The sequence below is a fragment of the Phyllobates terribilis genome, unplaced genomic scaffold, assembly GCF_046119375.1.
Source record: "Phyllobates terribilis strain yellow unplaced genomic scaffold, ASM4611937v1 Scaffold_12__6_contigs__length_324123572, whole genome shotgun sequence".
Classification (NCBI taxonomy): domain Eukaryota; kingdom Metazoa; phylum Chordata; class Amphibia; order Anura; family Dendrobatidae; genus Phyllobates; species Phyllobates terribilis.
In genome coordinates, this window is record NW_027362772.1 from 126,441,413 (window position 1) to 126,468,017 (window position 26,605).

General features: G+C 43.8%; 1 protein-coding gene across 2 annotated transcripts in view; it reads left to right on the top strand.

Annotated features, from left to right (window-relative positions):
- LOC141172260 (sulfotransferase 2B1-like) overlaps positions 1-26,605 on the top strand; it is a 187,174-nt gene that overhangs the window by 32,370 nt on the left and 128,199 nt on the right. For both annotated transcript variants that reach the window (XM_073656259.1, XM_073656260.1), the window contains exon 2: positions 5,203-5,343. In XM_073656259.1, coding sequence (XP_073512360.1) covers positions 5,208-5,343 — 136 coding nt within the window. In that variant the 5' untranslated portion in view covers positions 5,203-5,207. The remainder of the gene's footprint in view (positions 1-5,202; positions 5,344-26,605) is intronic.

Here is a 26,605-nt window from a genome sequence, read left to right on the forward strand (position 1 = left end):
GTGTATACCAGACTATTTTCAACAGATATATTTGTGTCTGAACAATCAGGAGACACTACTGTTTTTCTTTACAGCAAAAAAATGCAAAAAAGCAGGAAAATACAGAGATTTGACCCGTGGAACTGCAAAACCACACTTGTATTTCTTGGGCCTACACCAGACTATTTTCAACAGATATATTTGTGTCTGAAAAATCAGGGAGACACTCTTAGTTTTTTTTTTTTATGGCAAAAAATGCCAAAAGTAGGATAATAGAGATTTGTTACCGTGGAACTGCAAAACCACAGTTATAATTTACTGGTGTATACCAGACTATTTTCAACAGATATATTTGTGTCTGAACAATCAGGAGACACTACTATTTTTCTTTACAGCAAAAAATGCAAAAAAGCAGGATAATACAGAGATTTGACCCGTGGAACTGCAAAACCACACTTGCATTTCTTGGGCCTACACCAGAATATTTTCAACAGATATATTTGTGTCTGAAAAATCAGGGAGACACTATTAGTTTTTTTTTTACGGCAAAAAATGCCAAAAGTAGGATAATAGAGATTTTTTACATTGGATCTGCAAAACCACAGTTATAATTTACTGGTGTATACCAGACTATTTTCAGCAGATATATTTGTGTCTGAACAATCAGGAGATACTACTGTTTTTCTTTACAGCAAAAAAATGCAAAAAAGCAGGATAATACAGAGATTTGACCTGTGGAACAGCAAAACCACACTTGTATTTCTCGGGCCTACACCAGACTATTTTCAACAGATATATTTGTGTCTGAACCATCAGGAGACACTACTGTTTTTCTTTACAGCAAAAAAATGCAAATAAGCAGGATAATACAGAGATTTAACCCGTGGAACAGCAAAACCACAGTTATAATTTACTGGTGTATACCAGACTATTTTCAACAGATATATTTGTGTCTGAACAATCAGGAGACACTACTACTGTTTTTCTTTACGGCAAAAAATGCCAAAAGCAGGATAATACAGAGATTTGACCCGTGGAACTGCAAAACCACAGTTATATTTACTGGTGTATACCAGACTATTTTCAACAGATATTTTTGTGTCTGAACAATCAGGAGACACTACTACTGTTTTTCTTTACGGCAAAAAATGCCAAAAGCAGGATAATAGAGATTTTTTACCGTGGAAGAGCAAAACCCACAGTTATAATTTACTGGTATATACCAGACTATTTTCAACAGATATATTTGTGTCTGAACAATCAGGAGACACTACTGTTTTTCTTTACAGCAAAAAATGCAAAAAAGCAGGATAATACAGCGATTTGACCCGTGGAACTTCAAAACCACACTTGTATTTCTTGGGCCTACACCAGACTATTTTCAACAGATATATTTGTGTCTGAACAATCAGGAGACACTACTGTTTTTCTTTACAGCAAAAAATGCAAAAAAGCAGGATAATACAGAGATTTGACCCGTGGAACTGCAAAACCACACTTGTATTTCTCAGGCCTACACCAGACTATTTTTAACAGATATATTTGTGTCTGAAAAATCAGGGAGACACTATTATTTTTTTTTTATGGCAAAAAATGACAAAAGCAGGATAATAGAGATTTTTTTACCGTGGAACTGCAAAACCACAGTTATGATTTACTGGTGTATACCAGACTATTTTCAACAGATATATTTGTATCTGAACAATCAGGAGACACTACTGTTTTTCTTTACAGCAAAAAATGCAAAACAGCAGGATAATACAGAGATTTGACCCGTGGAACTGCAAAACCACACTTGTATTTCTCGGGCCTACACCAGACTATTTTCAACAGATATATTTGTGTCTGAACAGTCAGGAGACACTACTACTGTTTTTCTTTACGGCAAAAAATGCCAAAAGCAGTATAATAGAGATTTTTTACCGTGGAACAGCAAAACCACAGTTATAATTTACTGGTGTATACCTGACTTTTTTATATATATATATTTGCGGCTGAATAGTGAGCGACACACTCAAACTGTTTTTTTTAGATACAAATGGCCCAAAACTGGATAATACAGAGGTTTGAACCGTGGAACTGCAAAACCACACTTCTATTTCTCTAGCCTACACCAGACTATTTTCAACAGATATATTTGTGTCTGAAAAATCAGAGACACACTTTTTTTTTGGGGGGGGGGCACCAAAAGGTTAATAAGACGGGTATTTGTACAGTGTGAGGGACAAAAAAAAAGAGGATTTAGATGAAAAAAAAAGGATTTTTCCTGGCCCCCGAGAACTGGAGCTAAGTTCAGCAATTTCACAAACAGGAGCACACAGGACTGTAATGCAGCATTTGCTAGTATGACCACTGCGTCTCCTATACAGCCTGCTTGCGTGCCTGCCTGCCTGATATCTGGGATGGATATTAGTCCTGAGAAAGACTGTTTGTTTGATCTGCAGCATTTACAGACCCTACACTAACTATTTTGCAGGATATATCTCTCCCTAAATCAGCAGCGCTGTCCCTACACTGTCTGATCTGGAGCGACTGTGTCCAAGATGGCGGCGCCCGGTTTTAAATACTCGAGGTGACGTTGTGTGGCCAGCCAATCACTGTAATGCCCACAAACAACATGGCTGCGGCATTACAGTGACTGGCTGGCAATCCCTGCATGTTCATTGGCTCTGTAAAGAGCGCCAAACATGCAGGGCTGAGACCCGAGCTCCCGCCCGAGTAACCCGGAAATGCTCGGTGCTCGCCGAACATCCCGGGTAGCGTGATGCTCGGGCGAGTACCGAGCAGTGTCGAGCATGCTCTCTCAACACTAGATTCTATCCATTGTCTTTTCTGACCATTGCTTACTCTGTAGGCCACTTCTCGTCGTGCTGTTTTCCACAGTTTCTTTCAGTTGATTGATGTTCATTCCTGTGTCATTCTTGAAGGTATCTAGCCAGTAGGCATTTGGTCTCCCCCATTCTTTTTTACCACTGATATTTCTGAGTAACATCTCCTTTTCTAATGGCTTTGTCCTCATCACATGTCCAAATTAGTTCAGTTTCTCTCTGGTGATCTTGCCTTCCAGGAGCAATTCTGAGTTTACAGTGCTGGCCAAAAGTATTGGCACCCCTGCAATTCTGTCAGATAATACTCAGTTTCTTCCTGAAAATGATTGCAATCACAAATTCTTTGGTATTATTCTCTTCATTTAATTTGCTTGCAAGGAAAAAACACAAAAGAGAATGAAGCAAAAATCAAATCATTGATCATTTCACACAAAACTCCAAAACAATGCCAGACAAAAGTATTGGCACCCTCAGCCTAATACTTGGTTGCACAACCTTTAGCCAAAATAACTGTGAACAACCGCTTCCGGTAACCATCAATGAGTTTCTTACAATGCTTTGCTGGAATTGTAGACCGTCATTCTTTGGCAAACTGCTCCAGGTCCCTGATATTTGAAGGGTGCCTTCTCCAAACTGACACTTTGAGATCTCTCCACAGGTGTTCTATGGGATTCAGGTCTGGACTCATTGCTGGCCACCTTAGAAGTCTCCAGTGCTTTCTCTCAAACCATTTTATAGTGCTTTTGGAAGTGTGTTTTGGGTCATTGTCCTCCAGGAAGACCCATGACCTCTGAGGGAGACCCAGCTTTCTCACACTGGGCCCTACATTATGCTGAAAAATTTGTTGGTAGTCTTCAGACTTCATAATGCCATGCACACGGTCAAGCAGTCCAGTGCCAGAGGCAGCAAAGCAACCCCAAAACATCAGGGAACCTCCGCCATGTTTGACTGTAGGGACCGTGTTCTTTTCTTTGAATGCTTCTTTTTTTTTCCTGTACACTCTATGTTGATGCTTTTTCCCAAAAAGCTCTACTTTTGTCTCATATGACCAGAAAACATTCTTCCAAAATGTTTTAGGCTTTCTCAAGTAAGTTTTGGCAAACTCCAGCCTGGCTTTTTTATGTCTCGGGGTAAGAAGTGGAGTCTTCCTGGGTATCCTACCATACAGTCCCTTTTCATTCAGACGCCGACGGATAGTATGGGTTGACACTGTTGTACCCTCGGACTGCAGGGCAGCTTGAACTTGTTTGGATGTTAGTCGAGGTTCTTTATCCACCATCCGCACAATCTTGCGTTGAAATCTCTCGTCAATTTTTCTTTTTCCGTCCACATCTAGGGAGGTTAGCCACAATGCCATGGGCTTTAAACTTCTTGATGACGCTGTGCATGGAAGACACAGGAACATTCAGGTCTTTGGAGATGGACTTGTAGCCTTGAGATTGCTCATGCTTCCTCACAATTTGGTTTCTCAAGTCCTCAGACAGTTCTTTGGTCTTCTTTCTTTTCTCCATGTTCAATGTGGTAAACACAAGGACTCAGGACAGAGGTTGAGTCAACTTTAATCCATGTTAACTGGCTGCAAGTGTGATTTAGTTATTGCCAACACCTGTTAGGTGCCACAGGTAAGTTACAGGTGCTCTTAATTACACGAATTAGAGAAGCATCACATGATTTTTCAAAGGGTGCCAATACTTTTGTCCACCCCCTTTTTTAGGTTTGGTGTGGAATTATATCCAATTTGGCTTTAGGACAATTCTTTTTGTGTTTTTTTCATTGAAGACAAATTAAATGAAGAGAATAATACCAAAGAATTTGTGATTGCAATCATTTTCAGGAAGAAACTGAGTATTATCTGACAGAATTGCAGGGGTGCCAATACTTTTGGCCAGCACTGTATATAGTAATAATAATCATAATTTATATGATCAGGAACATCATTGTTGGTGAGCCACCGTGCTGTCCATTCTAATCCACCCTACAAAAAGTTGTTTGTCCAATTTTTAGTACATTATATGGTAAATTAAATGGCCCTTTCAAAAACAGAACACATTACACAAAATCAAGTGATTGTTTGGCTACAACAGGGAAAAAATAGAAAAAAGATAGAAAAATAATAAAAGACTCTTGGAACACAGAGTTGAAAAATGTAGTTGAAAAAAAAAGAAAAATAGAAAGAAGGGGATAAAATAGTGATCAATCAAGTTTGACAATTCTGTGCGTGATTTAGAGGTTATATTAAAGTGCAGCTTTTTTTACCCATCAAGATTTTCTGGGAATGCTGGATAAAATTCATAGATAACGAGTATGACTGGAAAGTGATATATAACTAAAGGATGAAAACCTTTAAAAAAAAAACTTTTGCTACGGTCTGAACTGTAATCTGTTCTTTTTTCAGATACAATGGCTTTTAATCATTTTGAATATAAAGGAACCAGATTCGCCTTAGGGGTGCACTCAGAAGAGTCTGTTGCTTATGCTGAAAATGAATTTAAAATTTTGGATGATGACATTTACAATGTAACCTTTCCCAAATCAGGTAAATATTATATATTAATATTTGTCACTATAATATTTTCATTATATTATCAATTTCAGAATCTTTAAATCTTTCTTTTTCTAAAGTCAGACCCAGTATGGTCCACAAATACCCACCTCCAAATTCCCCGCCACTCCTTCATACCAGTGTCATGGTTCCCTGTTAGGCTATGTGCCCACGATGCAGAAATGCTCAGGATTTTTTCCTGAGCGTTTCTGCATCTCCCTGGCAGAAAAAAAAGCATGCGGATTGTACATGCGTTTTTCCTGCCAGGGACCTGCGGATGTGAAGCGTTCTTCACATGCATTTCCTCATGCGGGTTGTCAAGCGCTTTCCAAGAGATTTTAGCATCACTTGGAAAGTGCTTGACAACTCGGTCACACTATATAAATCCATGCAAACATCCATATAAATATATACTTACCCTCCGATGGCCCGCGCTGTCTTGCTTCGCTCGGTCCCCGCTGCCGGCAGCGGTAGAGTGAAGGACCTGCCGATGTCAGCGTCGCGTGACCCGTCACATGACTCTGACGTCAGCGCAGGTCCTTCATTCCATCGCAAAGTGCCGGGAAGCAAGGAGGAGGGCAGGGCGGGCCGCCAGAAGGTAAGTATACATTTATTTTTTTATTTTATTCTTTTTTTACAGCTTTTTAATGGTACCTGGGGGTGGACGAGACTCTCCTCTCCTCCACACTCGGGTACCATCCGCACATTAGAACGTGCCAATTACGCAAGTACAGATGCAGTCTTGCGGAATTGGCGCGTTCTAATGCAAATCAATGGCGGCAAAAACGCAGCACTTCCGCAAAATAATTGGTAGTGCTGCGTTTTTTTCCGCAATGATAATCCGCAGCGGAAATTTCCGCAGCATGTGCACAGCTCTTGCGAATCATCATTGGGGGACACGGCAGGCCTTCTACCATGCGTTTTTTAAGCATTTCTGCAGCGTTTTTGCCGCTGTTGAAACGCTTAAAAAACGCATCGTGGGCACACAGCCTTAGCCTCCTTAATTTCTGTGGGCAGTGCTATGGAAGCTATGGAGGAGATTTTGGGGATCAGCAGATGAGTATATATATATATGACTCGCCCCCTGGGCCGTGGGGCACCCAGAACCGGGCTTCTGTATGATGCTGGGGGTAGTAGTGGCAACACGATCCCGTGGCTCAGGGTGGTCAGACCAAATTGTGGCAGTCTATTTATAGATTTATGAATGTCCGACTACGCCGCTCGTGGATTGCAGTCAGAGATAACCGCTGCTGCGAGGCAGACCACTGAGGCTGGTGTTGGTGTGCGGCACAGGGATAGGATAACTCCCCACGGGAAGAGTGTAGCCTCAGGGCAGTGTATGTGGATGTCGGGGGTGATAGTTCCGTCCGCGACGGTCAGAATGCAGAGTCCGCTTAAACAGTTCAGGGTCTTTATTATAATAGATGGTATTGACCCAACAACAGTACCGGCTAGAAGGGGGCCTGGATGTCTGAGAACACTCGGGAAGCCCCTCTGGTCAGGGTGAGGGTGTAGGCCTACCGTGCTCTCTATGCTCTTTCTGACTAGTTCCCCCTTTAGTGGTAAAATAGCCCATGTCCGTGAGCGTGCCGTGTATTCTCACCCGTATGGCTTGCAACTTGGGCTCCTTTTACCTCTGGCCTCTCTTGGGTTTGCTGGTCCCTTCTGTTGTGCCGGAGCCTCCGGGCTTCTTAGGCCAAAGGACATGAAATCCCCCGCAGATTGGTTCCCTGCTGCTGGACTTAGAGTATTTACAGCCTCGGACCCCAATGTCCGGTTAGATTAATTCTTTGCCAGGACCGGCTCTCGTCGCCTCTGTCCCTGGCTAGCAGTTCCTCCACTGCCTCACGACCTCCTCAGCTACAGCTGAACTGTCCCTCCTTTTCTGGGACTAGTCTCACTCCTGAGCTAGGTCGTCCAGTTCTCCCTAACCCTGCCCCCAGTTCCAGCTTTTATAGGGGCTGCCAGCTCCCCCTACCGGCCTGGGACAGGAGGTGCTGTATGCTAATTGTCCCTAACCAGGGAACCTCCCTCCTGCTCTCAGACATAGCCTTTATTATTTGTGGCATCCAGGCCTGGGGTGACACATATACAGTGGTGTGAAAAGTGTTTACCACCTTCCTGATTTCTTATTCTTTTGCATGTTTGTCACACTTAAATGTTTTAGTTCAGAAAACAAATTTAAATATTAGACAAAGATAACACAAGTAACCACGAAATGCAGTTTTTAAATGAAGGTCTTTATTATTAAAGGAAAAAGAAGTCCCTGAATAAAAAAGTTTATTTTTATTTTACCTAGTTTCTCTTGAGCTATCTTAGCCCTTATTTTTTGTTGAGGTTACAGAAGCAAGATTTCAATTCCTTTACGTGGTGGTTATCAATGGAGTAAGCTCAGGGTGTGTCAGGGTTACTAGCGGGGTGCCTCAAGGGTCTGTCTTGGGCCCTATATTATTTAATATATTTATTAATGATCTAGTGGAAGGGTTGCATAGTAAAATAGCAATATTTGCAGATGATACTAAACTTTGTAAAGTAGTTAATACAGATGAGGATAGGGCACAGCTACAGGAGGATTTAGATAAATTGGGGAGTTGGGCCAAAAAATGGCAAATGGGGTTCAATGCCGATAAATGTAAGGTCATGCACATGGGAAAGAAAAACAGCAGTCACCCATACATATTAAATGGGAAACCGTTGGGGAAATCTGACATGGAGAAGGACCTCGGCGTCTTGGTTAATAGCAAATTAAATTGGAGTGCCCAGTGTCAGGCAGCAGCTGCGAAGGCAAATAGAGTCATGGCATACATCAGAAGAGGAATAGGGGCATATGATGAGAACATTGTTCTTCCTCTGTATAAAGCGCTGGTAAGGCTGCACTTAGAATATTGTGCACAGTTCTGGGCTCCGGTGCTCAGGAAAGACATATTGGAGCTAGAGAGGGTACAAAGGAGGGCGACTAAGGTAATAAAGGGAATGGAGGGACTAGAATACCCAGAGAGGTTATCAAAATTAGGCCTATTTACGTTGGAAAAGAGAAGGCTTAGGGGAGACCTCATAAACATGTATAAATACATCAGGGGGCAGTACAGAGATCTCTCCCATGACCTGTTTATACCAAGGATGGTGACAAAGACGAGGCGGCACACTATGCGTCTGGAGGAAAGGAGGTTCCTGCACCAGCATAGAAGGGGATTCTTTACGGTCAGAGCCGTGAGACTCTGGAACTCTCTGGAAGAGGAAGTGGTGATGTCCAACTCACTTAATGAGTTCAAGAGAGGCCTGGACGCCTTTCTTGAGAACAATAAAATTACATCTTATGCTTAGTTAATTAATCCAGGGATTTAATCTGACTGCCAGATTGGTGTCGGGAAGTGAATTTTTCCTCAATGATGTAAATTGGCCTATACCGCATGGGTTTTTTTTGCCTTCCCTTGGATCAATGCTGCGGAATAGCTGCAGTGCACAAGAAATAGGCTGAACTGGATGGACGCTTGTCTTTTTTCGGCCTTATAAACTATGTAACTATGTAACTATGTACGTAACCTTTTTTCCAGTTTTTTTTTTAAATGTTTGCAAAAAATGACATTTGTACATTTGTATTTTTAATTAAGGTTTTTTTTTTACAAGTGTTTTATGGTGGTATTTTATAATGCTTGTACATGCATTTTTCCAGTGTATTTGAAATCCTATAGGGAAGTCTACAGTGAAATGCCATACCTAGAGCATCTTGCGGTTTGAAATAAATTCCATTGATCGCAATGGAAAAAACAAACAAAATGTCTTGTATGCATCTGCCACAACTGACTTAAGCCAAAATATTCCTACAGGTACAGGGTGTTTGGCTTCCTGTACTCCCAAATGAATTATGGGACCAGTAGTGACAGGGCCCATGATGATTACAGCAATGCTGAGCAGCTGGCCTGATAATTTGATTACATTTACTGACCTCATTAGATAGCCCCAGTGGATATATATATACACATATATGATAACAACAGACTACACTGTGCCTCAGCACACTACCATTAGTGAGTACAGATGTTATTCACTCTGCTGTTGCATCATATCTTGTACTCCTGTCACATAGAGCTCCAGTTCTGCTGTTATATCTTGTCTTTACCTTCATTTATTTCCAGAGCTGCAGGTTGGGCGTACATAGAAATCATGGGTCCCTGTAGGGGGGATGAATGGGTGATCACAGCGCATTAACGTAGTCACAGAAGGGCGTATCTCCGAACTTTTACAGATAGGGAGAGGGACATGTATTCTGGCACTTACAAAGTAATGATGCCCTTATTCAGCCCCCTTAATGTTCTCAAGAACAACAATAACACTATTATTGCTCACATAAAGTATGAACCCAACAAAAATGAACCCCAAAGACAGTATGATACCCCACATTGAATTTCTCCATATGCACAGTATGATGCCCCCACAATCACCCAACATCGTATTATGGCCGCCACTGTATCCCAACACCATGTGATAGCTCCCATAGTCTCTCACCACCGTAAGATTGTCACCACAATCCTACAACACCAAATTATTGATCCCACAGATCTAAACACCATATGATGAATCCCACAGGCCATTAACACAACACCATTTGATGACCTCCACAGACATCCAACACAGTATAATGGTCTATACAGTCCTTGAACCCTGTTTGATGACCCCCAACAGTCACCCAACCACTATATGATCACACTTACAGTGCTCAATATAGTGAAATGGCCTCCACACAGCTTGATCACCTCCACAGCACTCCAAACAGTACGATGAACCCCACACAGCATAATCACCCCCACATAGCATGAGGCCCCCACACTGTATATTCACATCCACGACCGTTCACACAGTAAAATCACCCCCGCACAGCCCTCCTCACAGCATACTGTCCCCAACACAGTATAATGGCCCCTATAAAGTAAATTGACCCCCACACAGCCTATTTTACAGTATGATCACCTCCACAGCCCTAAACACAGTATGGTGGCTCTCATACAGCTCTCCACTCAGTACAGTTGCCCTCCACAGCCCTTCACACAGTATGATCACCCTCACACAGCCCTCCACACAGTATCATGGCGCCCACACAGTATAATGTGTGTAATGAGCAACACAGTGTATAGTGCTTGACACTGTTGCTTTGCAGCTCTGGAATCCTGGGTTCAAATCCTACGATGGACAACATCTGCAAAGACTTTGTATGTTCCCCATGGGCTTCCTCTGGGTAGTCTGACTTACTCCCACACACCAAAGATATACTGATGTCTATGGCGATGCTGATGTCTGTAAAGAGCTATACAAGTGAGTAAAAAAATGGCTTCCACACTGTATAATGGCCCCTGCACAGCCCTTCACACAGTATAATGGCCACCCACACAGTAGGATCACACCCACTGAATCAGCTGCCCACCCCCACACAGTCCTCCTTACAGTATGATTCCTTCTAAACAGTACAATAGCCCCCACACAGTATGATCACCTACACAAAGCTCTCCACATAGCTTTATTGCCTCCATACAGTTTATTGGTCCATACATATCCCTCAACACACCATAATGCCTTGTACACAGACCACCGCACAGTATAATGGCCCCCACACAGCCTTTCACACAGTATGATCATCCCCACAGTCCCCTGACATACAGCTGATGGCCCCCAAAGCTATTCACACTTTATGATGGCTTCTCAGCATATCCTTCATACATGGTATATCCCCATACATGACCGCATTCATGAAAGACATTCTCCTGCTGCCTTGATCTCTGCAGCATGTATTCAAAAGCTCTGCACAGCAGGTGCAATGTAAGGACACTATTGTGCCCACCGGGCTGGGAAATCAGAGCTCAGACACAGAGTGAATGATAACATTTTTCCATAATTGCATCCAGGACAAGGCAGGTAGTTTGCGCTCTCTAAACAGTCCAGTATCCTTATGCCCAATAGTTTGCAGTTTTACCTCCTATTGTTTAAGCTTTTTGTTGAAATAAGAAAACATTTTAAGAATAAAAAGATATAAGTAACATTTTTGGGGGTTCTGTATGTTATTACATTTTAGTTTTTTTTCTTTATGTAACAATTTTATTACCATAGCCCTAACCCGAAGCAGTCTACATGAATTTCCTATAGGCCGTTGAGCTCTACATAGGCAGCGTCTGAGAAGATAAAGTTCATGCTGAGCTTTGCAATTTTGGTTGCTGCCTATGAATAGCACAGCAGCCGATTACAAACTCATCATGACTATTGCGCTCTGCATTAGCAGCACTGGTTAAATAATCACTGCACCAGAACAAGAAGTGGCAGTCTACAATCATTTGATAATAGCGGTGGGACAACTAAAGGACAAAGTTTTGCACCCCATAGACTTTTGCGCCTGAATCTATTGCACTCCTCCCATGCTACGCCACTGCCCTGTCACCAGTACTGTTACTCACAATTTGCCTCTTGTAAAGGAAGAAGGAGATTATGCAACCTGAAATGTGTTGCTTTATAACACCTTCAAAAAAAGTCTATATTAAGCAAAAAAAAATCTGATGTCCCCGATAGTATCCCGACTAGTGTTGAGCAATCCGATACTGAAATATCGGGTATCGACCGATATTCGCGGTATCGGAGTTCCGATACTGAGTTCCGATACTTTTAGAATATCGAATACCGGAATCGGAAGTTCCCATAATGCCTGCGCGCTGCAGTGTCTCTGAAGGATGACAAGCTGGATGGCAGCGCTCAGCTTACTGTACTTGTCATTTAGTGTTAAAGGATTTATTAAAAAAATAATAGTGTTTTCATGCACCGTCTCTTTAAAAAAGCCGGCAATTCGGCATCGGTACCCAACAATTTAGAGTAGAAAGAATAGAGCATCACACATAGATTAGATACATAGAAACATGTCAGTCACATATATAAGAAGTACAGTGATAGTGTTGATTACTGTGCTTGTCATTTAGTGTAAAATAAAGGATTTATTAAAAAAAAAATTGGCGAGGGGTTCCCCGTAATTTTAGTCTCTAGCGGAGGTTAAGCAGACGGCTGGGTCAGATGTTTGAAGCCTGGGAAGGGGGTAACACCCACGGAGCTTCCCAGGCTACTAATACCAGCCCCCAGCCGAATACCTAGCCTTTACTAGCTAATAAAATGGGGGACCCCCAAAAAAATGATGTGGGGTCCCGCCTATTTTAATAGCTAGCAAAGGCTCGGCAGACAGCTGGGGGCTGATATTAATAGCCCAGGAAGGGTGCCATGAATATTGGCCCCCTCCCAGGCTAGAAACACCAGCCGTCAGCCACCACAGAAATGGCGCATCCATAGGATGCCCCAATTCTGGCACTTAGGCTCGCTCTTCCCACTGCCCTGTAGCGGTGGCAGTGGGGTAATAGGGCTGGGGTTGATGTCAGCTTATAATACCAGCTGACATCAAGCCCAAGTTAGTAATGGAGAGGCGTCTATAAGACACCCCCATTATTAGCCCCATATTCAAAGTTAAAAATGAAACGCAAACACCCAGAATAAAGACCTTTAATTGAAATTAACACACAATTCTTTATTGTTCTAAATTAAACCATACTTACCATCACGCCCATTCCAGCTGAAGCCAATGTCTTCTGCAATAAAAGTAAAATAATAAACCAACATCATCCTTACCTTTCCATGGTTCCGACGATGGCTCCACCTCTGCTACATTCACATGACAGGCTGGATCGCAGCCGAAAGCTGCCATCCAGCTTGACATGCCGCAGACACTGAGAAGCGCAGGCATGCTTGCGCTCCTCAGTGTCTGGCTGTGACGGCATCCAGATGAGCCGAGTTCATGTCCAATGAACTCAGCTCACCTCATGCACGTCACTGACAGCATGGGAGAATTCTCCTGCGCTTGCAGTGAGCGTGAGAGAATTCTCCTGCTGAAGCGCTGAGCGCAGGAGAATTTTCCCATGCTGTCAGTGACGTGCTTGAGGTGAGCTCATGTCCAATGAACTCAGCTCACCTCATGCACGTCACTGACAGCATGGGAGAATTCTCCTGCGCTCAGCGCTTGAGCAGGAGAATTCTCCCATGCTGGGATGGCATTGAGATGAGAGGTTGGATCGCAGCTGAACGCTGCCATCCAGCTTGCCATCCTTCAGAAGCACTGCAGAGCGCAAGCATGCCTGCGCTCTGCAGTGTCTATGAAGGATGGCATGCTGGATGGCAGCGCTCACCTGCGATCCAGTCTGTCATCTCAATGCCATCCCAGCGTGGGAGAATTCTCCTGCTGAAGTGCTTAGCGCAGGAGAATTCTCCCACGCTGTCAGTGACGTGCATGAGGTGAGCTGAGTTCATTGGACATGACCTCGGCTCATCTTTATGCCGTCACAGCGAGACACTGAGGTGAGCAAGCATGCCTGCGCTTCTCAGTGTCTGCGGCATGGCAAGCTGGATGGCAGCTTTCGGCTGCGATCCCGCCTGTCATGTCAATGTAGCAGAGCTGGAGCCGTCCAGGAAACCATGGAAAGGTAAGGATGAGGTTGCTTTATTATTTTACTTTTATTGCAGAAGACATTGGCTACAGCTGGAATGGGCGTGATGGTGAGTATGGTTTAATTTAGAACATTAAAAAATTGTGTGTTTATTTCAATTAAAGGACTTTATTCTGGGTGTTGTGTTTTTTTAAATACTTTACTAGAAATTCATGGCGGTCATGTCTAATATTGGCATGACCTCATGAATTTCGGGCTTAGGGCCAGCTGATAGTGCCAAGCTGGCCCTAACCCCTTTATTACCCAGTGAGCCACCGCACCAGGGCCCTGGATGAGTTGGGTACAGCGCCAGAAGATGGCGCTTCTATGAACGCGCCATTTTCTGGGGAGGCTGCAGACTGCAATTTGCAGTGGGGGGGGGCCACAAAGCTTGGGCCTCCCTGCGCTGCAGATTCCAGCCCCCAACTGCCTAGTTGTACCTGGCTGGACACAAAAATAGGGCGAAGCCCCACATATTTTTTTTTTTAATTATTTCATGAAATTCATGAAATAATTAAAAAAAAAAGGGCTTCCCTATATTGTTGTGTCCGGCCAGGTACAAATAGGCAGCTGGTGGTTGGGGGCAGCCCGTTCCTGCCTGCTGTACCTGGCTGGACACAAAAATAGGGCGAAGCCCCACGTATTTTTTTTTAAATTATTTCATGAAATTCATGAAATAATAATAAAAAAAAGGGTTACTTATATTGTTGTGTCCGGCCAGGTACAAATAGCCATCTGGTGGTTGGGGGCAGCCCATTCCTGGATGTTGTACCTGGCTGGCATACAAAAATATGGCGAAGCCCACGTCAACATTTTTGGGAAAGATTAATTTAAAAATAATACACTGGGTGCCGAATTATTAGGCAAGTTGTATTTTAGAGGATTACTTTTATTATTGATCAACAACTATGTTCTCAATCAACCCAAAAGACTCATAAATATCCAAGCTTAATATTTTTGGAAGTTGGAGTGGGTTTTTTTTTAGATTTGGCTATCTTAGGAGGATATCTGTTTGTGCACGTAACTATTACTGTGCAGAATTATTAGGCAAGTTAATAAAAACCAAATATAATCCCACCTCACTTGTTTATTTTCACCAGGAAAACCAATATCAGTGCACAAAATTTAGAAATAAACATTTCTGATATGCAAAAACAAAAAACAAAAAAATTAGGGATCAATATAGCCACATTTCTTTATGATGACACTCAACAGCCTTCCATCCATAGATTCTGTCAGTTGCTTGATCTGTTTTCAATCAACATTGCGTTAAGCAGCCACCACAGCCTCCCAGACATTGTTCCGAGAGGTGTACTGTTTTCCCTCCCTGTAGATCTCACATTTTATGATGGACCACAGGTTCTCTGTGGGGTTCAGATCAGGTGAACAAGAGGGCCATGTCATTATTTTTTCTTCTTTTAGACCTTTACTGGCCAGCTACGCCGTGGAGTAGTTGGATGCATGTGATGGAGCTTTGTCCTGCATGAAAATCATGTTTTTCTTGAACGATACCGACTTCTTCCTGTACCACTGCTTGAAGAAGTTGTCTTCCAGAAACTGGCAGTAGGTCTGGGAGTTGAGCTTCACTCCATCCTCAACCCGAAAAGGTCCCACAAGTTCATCTTTGAGGATACCAGCCCATACCAGTACCCCACCTACACCTTGCTGGCGTCTGAGTCGGAGTGGAGCTCTCTGCCCTTTACTGATCCAGCCTCTGGCCCATCCATCTGGCCCATCAAGAATCACTCTCATTTCATCAGTCCATAAATTCTTTGAAAGATCAGTCTTAAGATATTTCTTGATCCATTCTTGACATTTTATCTTATGTTTCTTGTTCAAATGTGGTCGTTTTTCAGCCTTCCTTACCGTGACCATATCCCTGAGTATCGCACACCTTGTGCTTTTTGATACTCCAGTAACGTTGCAGCTCAGAAATATGGCAAAACTGGTGGCGAATGGCATCATGACCGCTTCACGCTTGATTTTCCTCAATTCATGGGCAGTTATTTTGCGCCTTTTTTGGCCAACACGCTTCTTGCGACCGTGTTGGCTATTTGCCATGAAATGCTTGATTGTTCGGTGATCACGCTTCAAAAGTTTGGAAATTTCAAGACTGCTGCATTCCTCTGCAAGACATCTCACAATTTTGGACTTTTCAGAGCCCGTCAAATCTATCTTCTGACCCATTTTGCCAAAAGAAAGGAAGTTGCCTAATAATTAAGCACACCTTATATAGGGTGTTGATGTCATTAGTCAACACCCCTCCTCATTACAGAGATGCACATCACCAGATTTACTTAATTGGTAGTTGGCTCTCAAGCCTATGCAGCTTGGAGTAGGACAACATGTATAAAAAATATCATGTGATCAAAATACTCATTTGCCTAATAATTCGGCACACAGTGTAAAAAAAAAATAATAATTTAGGGACTGCATCTTTATTAACCCCTCACGTGGAGGGGTTAATAAAGATGCAGTCCCTAAATGTGTTTTTTTTTTAAATTTTATTGAATTTTTCACCAAAAATTTGACGTGGCCTTCGCCCTATTTTTGTGTCCAGCCAGGTACAGCAGGCAGGAACGGGCTGCCCCCAACCACCAGCTGCCTATTTGTACCTGGTCAGACACAACAATATAGGGAAGCCCTTTTTTTTTAATTATTTCATGAATTTCATGAAATAATAAAAAAAAAAATACATGGGGCTTCGCCCTATATTTGTGTCCAGCCAGGTACATCTAGGCAGCTGGGGGCTGGAATCCACAGCGCAGGGAGGCCCAAGCTTCCTGGGCCCCCCCCCCGCTGCAAATTGCAGTCTGTAGCCACCCCAGAAAATGGAGCGTTCATAGAAGCGCCATCTTCTGGCGCCGTACCCAACTCATCCAGGGCCCTGGTGCAGTGGCTCACTGGGAAATGAAGGGGTTAGGGCCAGCTTGGCATTATCAGCTCGCCCTAAGCCCGAAATTCATGGGGTCACGCCAATATTAGACATGACCGCAATGAAATTCTAGTAAAGTATTTAAAAAAACACAACACCCAGAATAAAGTCCTTTAATTGAAATAAACACACAATTTTTTAATGCTCTAAATTAACCCATACTTACCATCACGCCCATTCCAACTGAAGCCAATGTCTTCTGCAATAAAAGTAAAATAATAAAGTAACCTCATCCTTACCTTTCTATGGTTAACAGGAAGGCTCCAGCTCTGCTACATTGACATGACAGGCTGGATAGCAGACAAAAGCTGCCATCCAGCTTGCCATGCCGCAGACACTGAGAAGCGCAGGCATGCTTGCGCTCCTCAGTGTCTCGCTGTGACGGCATCCAGATGAGCCGAGGTCATATCCAATGAACTCAGCTCACCTCATGCATGTCAATGACAGCGTGGGAAAATTCTCCTGCGCTGAGGACTTCAGCAGGAGAATTCTCCCACCCTGGGATGGCATTGAGATGACAGGCTGGATCGCAGCTGAGCTCTGCCATCCAGCATGCCATCCTTCATAGACACTGCAGAGCGCAGGCATGCTTGCACTCTGCAGTGTCTCTGAAGGATGACAAGCTGGATGGCAGCGTTCAGCTGCGATCCAACCTGTCATCTCAATGCCATCCCAGCGTGGGAGAATCCTCCTGCTCAAGCGCTGAGCGCAAGAGAATTCTCCCACGCTGTCAGCGACGTGCAGGAGGTGAGCAGAGTACATTGGACATGAGCTCACCTCATGCACGTCACTGAGAGTGTGGGAAAATTCTCCTGCGCTCAGCGCTTCAGCAAGAGAAATCTCTCACGCTCACTGCAATCGCAGGAGAATTCTCCCACGCTGTCAGTGACATGCATGAGGTGAGCCGAGTTCATTGGACATGACCTCGGCTCATCTTTATGCCGTCACAGCCAGACACTGAGGAGCGCAAGCATTCCTGCGCTTCTCAGTGTCTGCGGCATGTCAAGCTGGATGGCAGCTTTCGGCTGCGATCCAGCCTGTCATGTGAATGCAGCAGAGCTGGAGATGTCGTGGGAACCATGGAAAGGTAAGGATGATGTTGGTTTATTATTTTACTTTTATTGCAGAAGACATTGGCTTCAGCTGGAATGAGCGTGATGGTAAGTATGGTTTAATTTAGAACAATAAAGAATTGTGTGTTTATTTCAATTAAAGAACTTTATTCTGGGTGTTTGTGTTTTTTTTAACTTTGACTATGGGGTTAGTAATGGGGGTGTCTTATAGACACCTCTCCATTACTAACCTGGGCTTGATGTCAGCTGGCATTATAAGCTGACATCAACCCCAGCCCTATTACCCCACTGCCACCGCTACAGGGCAGTGGGAAGAGCGAGGCTAAGTGCCAGAATTGGCGCATCCTATGGATACGCCACTTCTGGGGTGGCTGACGGCTGGTGTTTCTAGCCTGGGAGGGGGCCAATATTCATGGCACCCTTCCTGGGCTATTAATATCAGCCCCCAGCTGTCTGCCTAGCCTTTGCTAGCTATTAAAATAGGGGGGACCCCACGTCATTTTTTTGGGGGTCCCCCATTTTAATAGCTAGTAAAGGCTAGGTATTCAGCTGGGGGCTGATATTAGTAGCCTGGGAAGCTCCGTGGGTATTACCCCCTTCCCAGGCGTCATACATCTGCCCCAGCCGTCTGCTTAACCTCCGCTAGAGACTAAAATTACGGGGAACCCCTCGACAATTTTTTTTTTAATAAATCCTTTATTTTAACACTAAATGACAAGTACAGTAATCAACACTATCACTGTACTTCTTATATATGTGACTGACATGTTTCTATGTATCTAATCTATGTGTGATGCTCTATTCTTTCTATTGTAAATTGTCGGGTACAGATGCTGAATTGCTGGCTTTTTTAAAGAGATGGTGCATGAAAACACTATTATTTTTTTTTTAATAAATCCTTTAATACTAAATGACAAGTACAGTAAGCAACACTGTCACTGTACTTCTTATATATGTGACTGACATGTTTCTATCTATCTAAACTTTGTGTGATGCTCTATACTTTCTGTTCTAAATTGTCGGGAACCGGTGTATGCCGCTGCTGAATTGCCGGCTTTTCATGTAATACATTCTACATTATTCTTAGTTGTTTTCCTTCATGTAGAATTAACCTACAAGGAAAGAAAGGGTTTATTTTCATTCCGATATTTGTGTCCCATTGACTTGCATTGGTTTTCGGTATCGGAATCGGCGATATCCGATATATTTTGGGCATCGGTCCGATCCAATCCGATCCGATATTTCCCGATATCGGAAGGTATCGCTCAACACTAATCCCGACTAACATCTGGCTCCCTCAGCGATATGCTATGTTCAAATCCTGTAATTTACAACGACTACAATTTTACCTGGACCTTCTCATGCATGTCAAAGACATAGCAGAAGCTCGGAAGATAGTTTTCCCGACTCTACTCACTGATATCTACCTGGGGTGAACACACTCAACTTATGGTGCCTCACTATTTTCTTTTATTTTTAGTCCTTCCCAAAACTTTTCACTGACAGTATGCAGAGTTTATTGTTTACACTAGATAGACCATCAAGGTGTAAAGTAAAAATACTCAATTTTTTTTAGGGATGTATTTTTACCTTTTACTGGGCAGGTACTGCCGGAATCTAAGCCGCCCCTTAAACTGGATTAAGGACTCATCCACGCAGATGTCCCTTTGGGGCATGTACACTTCAGCAAACTTGTTGAAGTGCTCAATGATTGGCTGAACTTTGAAAAGACGATCAAAGTTCGGGTCATCGCGTGCAGGACACCATGCATTATCGTTGTAATGCAAGAAATTGTGGATGGCCTCAAAAAGTTTCCGGGTCATGACCATTCGGAACACTGGAGTGTCGTACAAAATGTCAACACTCCAGGATCGCTGAAGTTCTGGCTTCTTCAGCATCCCCATATGCAGGATGAGCGTACAAATAAATTTGGCCCACCATGAGGTTTACAAAATCCTCAGAGAAAAAGACTTTGAAAAAGTCTGTTTCTGTGAGGCTGGTGGTGTCAAACTTGATTCCTGATTCCGCCATGAAATCAGGAATTAGTGTCTCATAATTTTCGGGGGGCGAGGTCCATACGGGGTCAGCAGTGGGGGGCGCTGGTTCATCTTCTCTCCTGGGGCAACTGCGTGGCGGTCCAGCAGCATCTGAGGAGGAAGAGGAGGAGAAAATAGAAGAGGAGGAAGATGAGGAATTAGAAAAAAAAAAACAAAGGTGGGATTCCTGTCAGATGTCTTCTGTCAGATGTCTTCTGTAGCAGGAGCGGCGATTGTGGTGTCACAGGCTTCTGCGGCACACAATAGGACAGCGCCACCCCCCTCTACAAAAGAAAAAAGGCTAGTGGAAAAAAAAGTGTAAAGTAGCAAGTGCGAGTGCTGTCAGAACTCAGTGTCAGAAAAAGGGGATGGGGAGGGCGGTTAAAAAAGAGGGGGGAAAGGTAAAATGAGTGGGGAAGGGGGGTTGGGGTGGATGAGGAGAGATCAGAGATGGACTTACCAAAGTCTTCTCTGTTCTTTAATTCAGCAGCATCAGGAGCAGGCTCAGGAGCAGAAGCAGGGTCAGTAGCAGGATCGGCAGCAGGAGCCCAACAGCAGCAGGAGACTCAAGACCCGAGCAGGAGATCCAGGACACAGCAGCAGGACTGGAGCAGGACATTGAAGCAGGAAATCCAGAAGACCAGAGCAGGTAGGAAAAAGGTCTTGTAGTGTCACAGAAAATTCTGTGGCACTACAAGGCCCAGCACAGCGCAGATCAGATCTGACCGCACTGTAGAAATCCTCACCAAGTGTGAGGATCTGCAGGGCGGTCACAGGGGGGGTGATAAAGTGGTGACAGCCAGGTCACAGGCCGGTCACCTCCCGGTCAGGTACTCTGATTGGTGCGATAGATGATGACATCAATCGCACCAATAAGGGATGGATAGGGCCTGGGCAGCATCACTGGGGGTCATGGAGTGGTGACAGGCAGTTCACAAGCCGGTCACCACCCTGTGACCGCCCGGTCACCTGTGGTCAACAACTCTGCTCCAATCAGAGGTGGCTGGGGCCTGGACATACACTACAGGGGGTCATGGGACGGTGACAGGCAGGTCACAAGCCGGCCACTGCCCCGTGACCGCTCAGTCACTGCGCGGTCGCGCTATGATGAGCGGTGCGATCGATGTGATCAGCGATTGCACCTATCATAGCTGTTTGGAGAGAGGGCTGGGGTCTCTAGGCAACCACCTAGGATGTCTTAGGAGCCCCAATCCTAGGTTGCACAACACTGTTTCCGGCAATCTGATTGCGGGAAACAGTGAGAAATGCTGTGATTGGTTGTTCAGAATTGAACAGCCAATCAAAGCAATCGTGGTAACGGGGGGGGCGGAAAGAAGTTTAATGCGGTCACCGCAACTTCGGTCGTGGGACCACATTAAAGATCGCACGTAATACTACATAGCTTGCCCTATAGGCCCAAGGTGCAGCTACGTACTATTGCTGTCAAGGTCGGAAAGGGGTTAAACTTTAATTCAAGCGAATCTTCTCAATAAACAGGTTGATCATTAATTGACTAGATACAATTTTAGTGAAAATTAGCTGTCACCATATTTCACAAATAAAAATGCATACCAATAAATTTTAATAAATAGATATTAGATAATAGACTGCATATTAGTCAATAGATGACGGTTGTGTACTTGCTGTCACGATTCCACCTATCGGTGTGTCTGGAAGCAGTGAGTCAGTGAATGTGAATAGCGGTATCAGAGCACCAATAACAGGGCAATAATTAAATTAAAATAACTGGTTTATTAACACACAACGCGTTTCGGTGGACAAGGCCACCTTCATCAGGTGCACAACTCCAAAAGGTTAGTAGCCATTCCCACAACCCCCTACAAATTTTATTACTGAGTCACCCATTGCGCCCTGTTCTCTCTCTTTTTTACATAATGGAAGCAGTGAGTGACCGTTCAGCCGCCCAATCTAGTACAGAGGGTGCTGAATTGTCAGTATGGTGATGGACAGCTCAGCCATCCAATCGGAAGTTGGGGCATGCTTAGCTGTCAGTGTGTTGAGTGACAGTTCAGCTGTCCAATCAGAGCCGGGGTTTCCTCCATGTGTCTGCTATTCGAACGATTACCTGGCTATTTAGCTTGCTCTCTGACTACAATTAGTGCCAATTGTAGCTTAGCTGAAATGGTGTGCGCTTGCTCTGTTCTCTGTGTTCCTGTATTTGATCTTCGTTGACCGACCTTGGACCTTGAATTTGATTTATGCAGGAAAATGAAACGAACAGTTTTTATGTTGATATCAGCAATAACAGATACAAGGAAAGATAGCTGGAATGCTACACAAGCTGCATTCTAGATGTTGCATCGGTGTACATTCACAGTTCTGCAGCAGTGAGGAGAAAGTCTACTAGCTTCTGTTTGCTCCTGGTATAGTGGAGTTGGTTTTGCTGTGTTTCACTCTTCCTTAAAGAAATTGTCCACTGCTTTATATGAAACCCCCAATGTATCCCCCCGGGGCCCAGAAGTGTTTTTGTAAATACCTCGTGGTGCCTTTTCTGCTTCTGAGTGGCGCTATCGCTGGCCGCTCAGAGGCATCACGTGACCCGTCACTGATGTCACGTCAAGTGAGGCGTGACATCAGTGATGCGCTCCCCGCGGTGGACACTGGGCTGTGAGCGGGGTTACCCCTTGCATCACACCCAGCATCCACTGCGCTCTTTGCCAGTGAATGAGGAGAGGGAGAGCGCGATGTATGCCAGGTGTGACGCGCGGGGTAACCCCGCCCACAGTCCAACGTCCACCGTGGAACACAGAAGTGAGTACCCCCTGCTGTAGCCGGAACTTGATGTGACATCAGCCGATGTCAGAGACAGCTGCAGCTGGGGGTCACGTGATGCCTGTGAGAGGCCAGTGATAGCGCCGTTCACAGGCCGAAAAGGCACCACAAGGTATTTAGAGAAACAGTTATGGGCCCTGGGTGAATGCATTGGGGGATCATATAAAGTAGTGGACAACCCCTTTAAGGTTAATGGCTCCCTCTTCTTTTGGGTCCAGGGAAGTCTTATCCCACTTTCAATGCAGAGGGGTCACTGGTCCCACAGCATGGCTTCCTCTCTCTAGCTTACAGGCACTTGGGGAAAACCGCCTAAGCAGTACTATGCGACACTTTCCTTCTGACATGGTCCTGCTAGCCGATCCTGCGGTAGCCGAGCACTATGTTCTCCCTTACTGCCACTGATTCGTTTTGAACAGTCTCTCAGTGTTCGGACACTCTTCCTGGTCCGTCTTCCTGCCACAGGCACGAGTCACAGTGTAATACAGTTCTTAACAGGGGCTGACCCCCTACAACCTGACTACACCTTTGCCTTACTCCTTTGTTTATGACGAGCCACCTTGTGACTAGCGTCACACTTACTTTAAAAATCGTAATGGCTGTCTACTCCTTTATGAAAGTTTCCTGTATATAAATCTAGTTTATTTTATCCAACTGTGCATGGTTGTCAAGAAGTCTCCCATGAAAAAGAGTTTAGCTCACATAACTAAAAATAATAGATTTCCATACAGGGAAGAGAAGATCATATTTTAGGAATTGAGAGGACCAAGAACAAAAAAAAATAATCACAGTTTTAGGAGATCAGCAGCATTTACAGCAGGTAACAAAAAATTACAGTTATGAGAAGTGACAGGATCTCTTCATCCCCTTAGTGATAGCCATCATACAACTATAGCAGACATTCCACTATCATTGTATGGAAAGGTCTCCATCGAATTCACACTGTCAGGGCCAACGCTGATCACATCAGTTTAACCTCTCAAATTCCACGGTCAAGCATGACAGTGGCGTTTAAAAGTCTTCAAGACAGTGATACAGTGATCATATGTGACGCTATCACAGGGTACTAATCGATTGCTATGGCAGTGTAGGACTTTCTGAAAGCCCCAATGTCTTCCAAGTGAGATCTCTTATGAATCCCAGCTTGTGGGCTTCATTTCACAATAACTTCACTGCGATGTATTGCGTAAGTAATCATAGGCATTGAGGAGATCACATGTTCAAATCCCCTTAGAGGTCTGATTAAAAATGTAAAATAAAAAAATATTATTAGATAAACATAAAAAAAAAGAAATAAAAAAGAAATGTTTAAATCATCCCCATTTTCCCAAATAGTAAATAGCAAAATTAAAAAAAAAATAAAAAAAAATATATATATATATATATATATATATATATATATATATATATATATATTGACCGGATATTAAAAAAACTTAGAAGGAGAGGAAAGAAATGAAAGTACAAAAAAAGAAATATTACCTGGTCCTAGAAGGGTTGGGTTAACAACTTGTGGTTGTTATGCGCCCTGTTGGAGATTTTGTTTTGGGACACAAAAGTTTCAAGGTAAGCCACTGCAATCTGCCTCTCTACCATTGGTCTGAAGATCTGTCTTTAAAAGGAAGATAGATTAAAAAATGAACTATTATTTAAATCAGGTATTTGTGTTACATGCATTTTTAAAAAAATGGCAATTTTATTGTTCATGTTACAATTCTTATTAAAAAAAAAAAAGAAAACGGAAATCTTGCAATTTTCACACTGGCCACTGGGGCTATTTCAGACTCAGATTTCCTGTCCTCTCAGGAAGAGTTTTCATTAGACTCCTTATGATCAAAGGAAGGATACCAATGATGGGGTACACCTCATAAATGGCTGATAACACAGGATTCAGCATTCACAAAAGCTGAAGTCACAGCTGACCCTGCTTCCCATCTTTTCACAATGACTTTAACACGTGCCTATTAGATGCTTCAATGCAAAAGATAGGGTCTGAGTCTACTCATTGCTGCTAATGTCCAAGTGAATTTCCTGAAACAGAAACAGGATCTTAGGGTCTAATAAAGCCCCGGTAGCCAGTATGAAAATTGCTGCATTACTAAATTTCTATATTTTATTTTTAATACAGATTGTGATTAGTGATGAGCGAGCATGCTCGCTACTGCTCGGTGCTCGCCCGAGCATCTCACTTCTCGAGCTGCTCGGCCCTCGCCGAGTATTTCTGGGGTTGCTCAATGGGAGCTTGGGTCTACTCCCTGCATGTTTGGTGCTCTTTACAGAGCCAATGAACATGCAGGGATTGCCTGCCACTCACTGTAATGCCGCAGCCATGTTGGTTGTGACATTATAGTAATTGGCTGGCCACACAGCATCAACAGGTCTATATCAGACCTGGCGCCGCCATGCTCGTCACAGTCACTCCAGAATAAGACAGTGTAGGGAGAGGTGCTGCTGAGCTAGGGAGAGATACGGTTGATTATTGGGTAGTGTAGGTAGAACAGAAGTACAGTACAGACCAAAAGTTTGGACACACCTTCTCATTTAAATATTTTTCTGTATTTTCATGACTATGAAAATTGTACATTCACACCAAAGGCATCAAGACTATGAATTAGCACATGTGGAATTATATACTTAACAAAGAAGTGTGAAACAGCTGAAAATATGTCTTATATTCTAGGTTCTTCAAAGTAGCCACCTTTTGCTTTGATGACTGCTTTGCACACTCTTGGCATTCTCTTGATGAGGTAGTCACCGGAAATGGTCTTTCAACAATCTTGAAGGAGTTCCCAGAGATGCTTAGCACTTGTTGGCCCTTTTGCCTTCACTCTGCGGTCCAGCTCACCCCAAACCATCTCGATTGGGTTCAGGTCTGGTGACTGCAAAGGCCAGGTCATCTGGCATAGCACCCCATCACTCTCCGTCTTGGTCAAATAGCCCTTACACAAGTGTGTTTGGGGTCATTGTCCTGTTGAAAAATAAATGATGGTCCAACTAAACGCAAACCGGATGGAATAGCATGCCGCTGCAAGATGCTGTGGTAGCCATGCTGGTTCAGTATGCCTTCAATTTTGAATAAATCCCCAACAGTGTCACCAGCAAAGCACGCCCACACCATCACACCTCCTCCATGCTTCACGGTGGGAACCAGGCATGTAGAGTCCATCCGTTCACCTTTTCTGCGTCGCACAAAGACACGGTGGTTGGAACCAAAGATCTCAAATTTGGACTCATCAGACCAAAGCACAGATTTCCACAAGTCTAATGTCCATTCCTTGTGTTGTTTAGCCCAAACAAGTCTCTTCTGCTTGTTGCCTGTCATTAGCAGTGGTTTCCTAGCAAGTATTTTACCTTGAAGGCCTGCTGCACAAAGTCTCCTCTTAACAGTTGTAGAAGAGATGTGTCTGCTGCTAGAACTCTGTGTGGCATTGACCTGGTCACTAATCTGAGCTGCTTTTAACCTGCGATTTCTGAGGCTGGTGACTTGGATAAACTTATCCTCAGAAGCAGAGGTGACTCTTGGTCTTCCTTTCCTGGGGCGGTCCTCATGTGAGCCAGTTTCTTTGTAGCGCTTGATGGTTTTTGCAACTGCACTTGGGGACACTTTCAAAGTTTTCCCAACTTTTCGGACTGACTGACCTTCATTTCTTAAAGTAATGATGGCCACTCGTTTTTCTTTACTTAGCTGTTTTTTTCTTGCCATAATACAAATTCTAACAGTCTATTCAGTAGGACTATCAGCTGTGTATCCACCTGACTTCTGCACAACATGACTGATGGTCCCAACCCCATTTATAAGGCAAGAAATGCCACTTATTAAACCTGACAGGGCACACCTGTGAAGTGAAAACCATTTCCGGTGACTACCTCTTGAAGCTCATCAAGAGAATGCCAAGAGTGTGCAAAGCAGTCATCAAAGCAAAA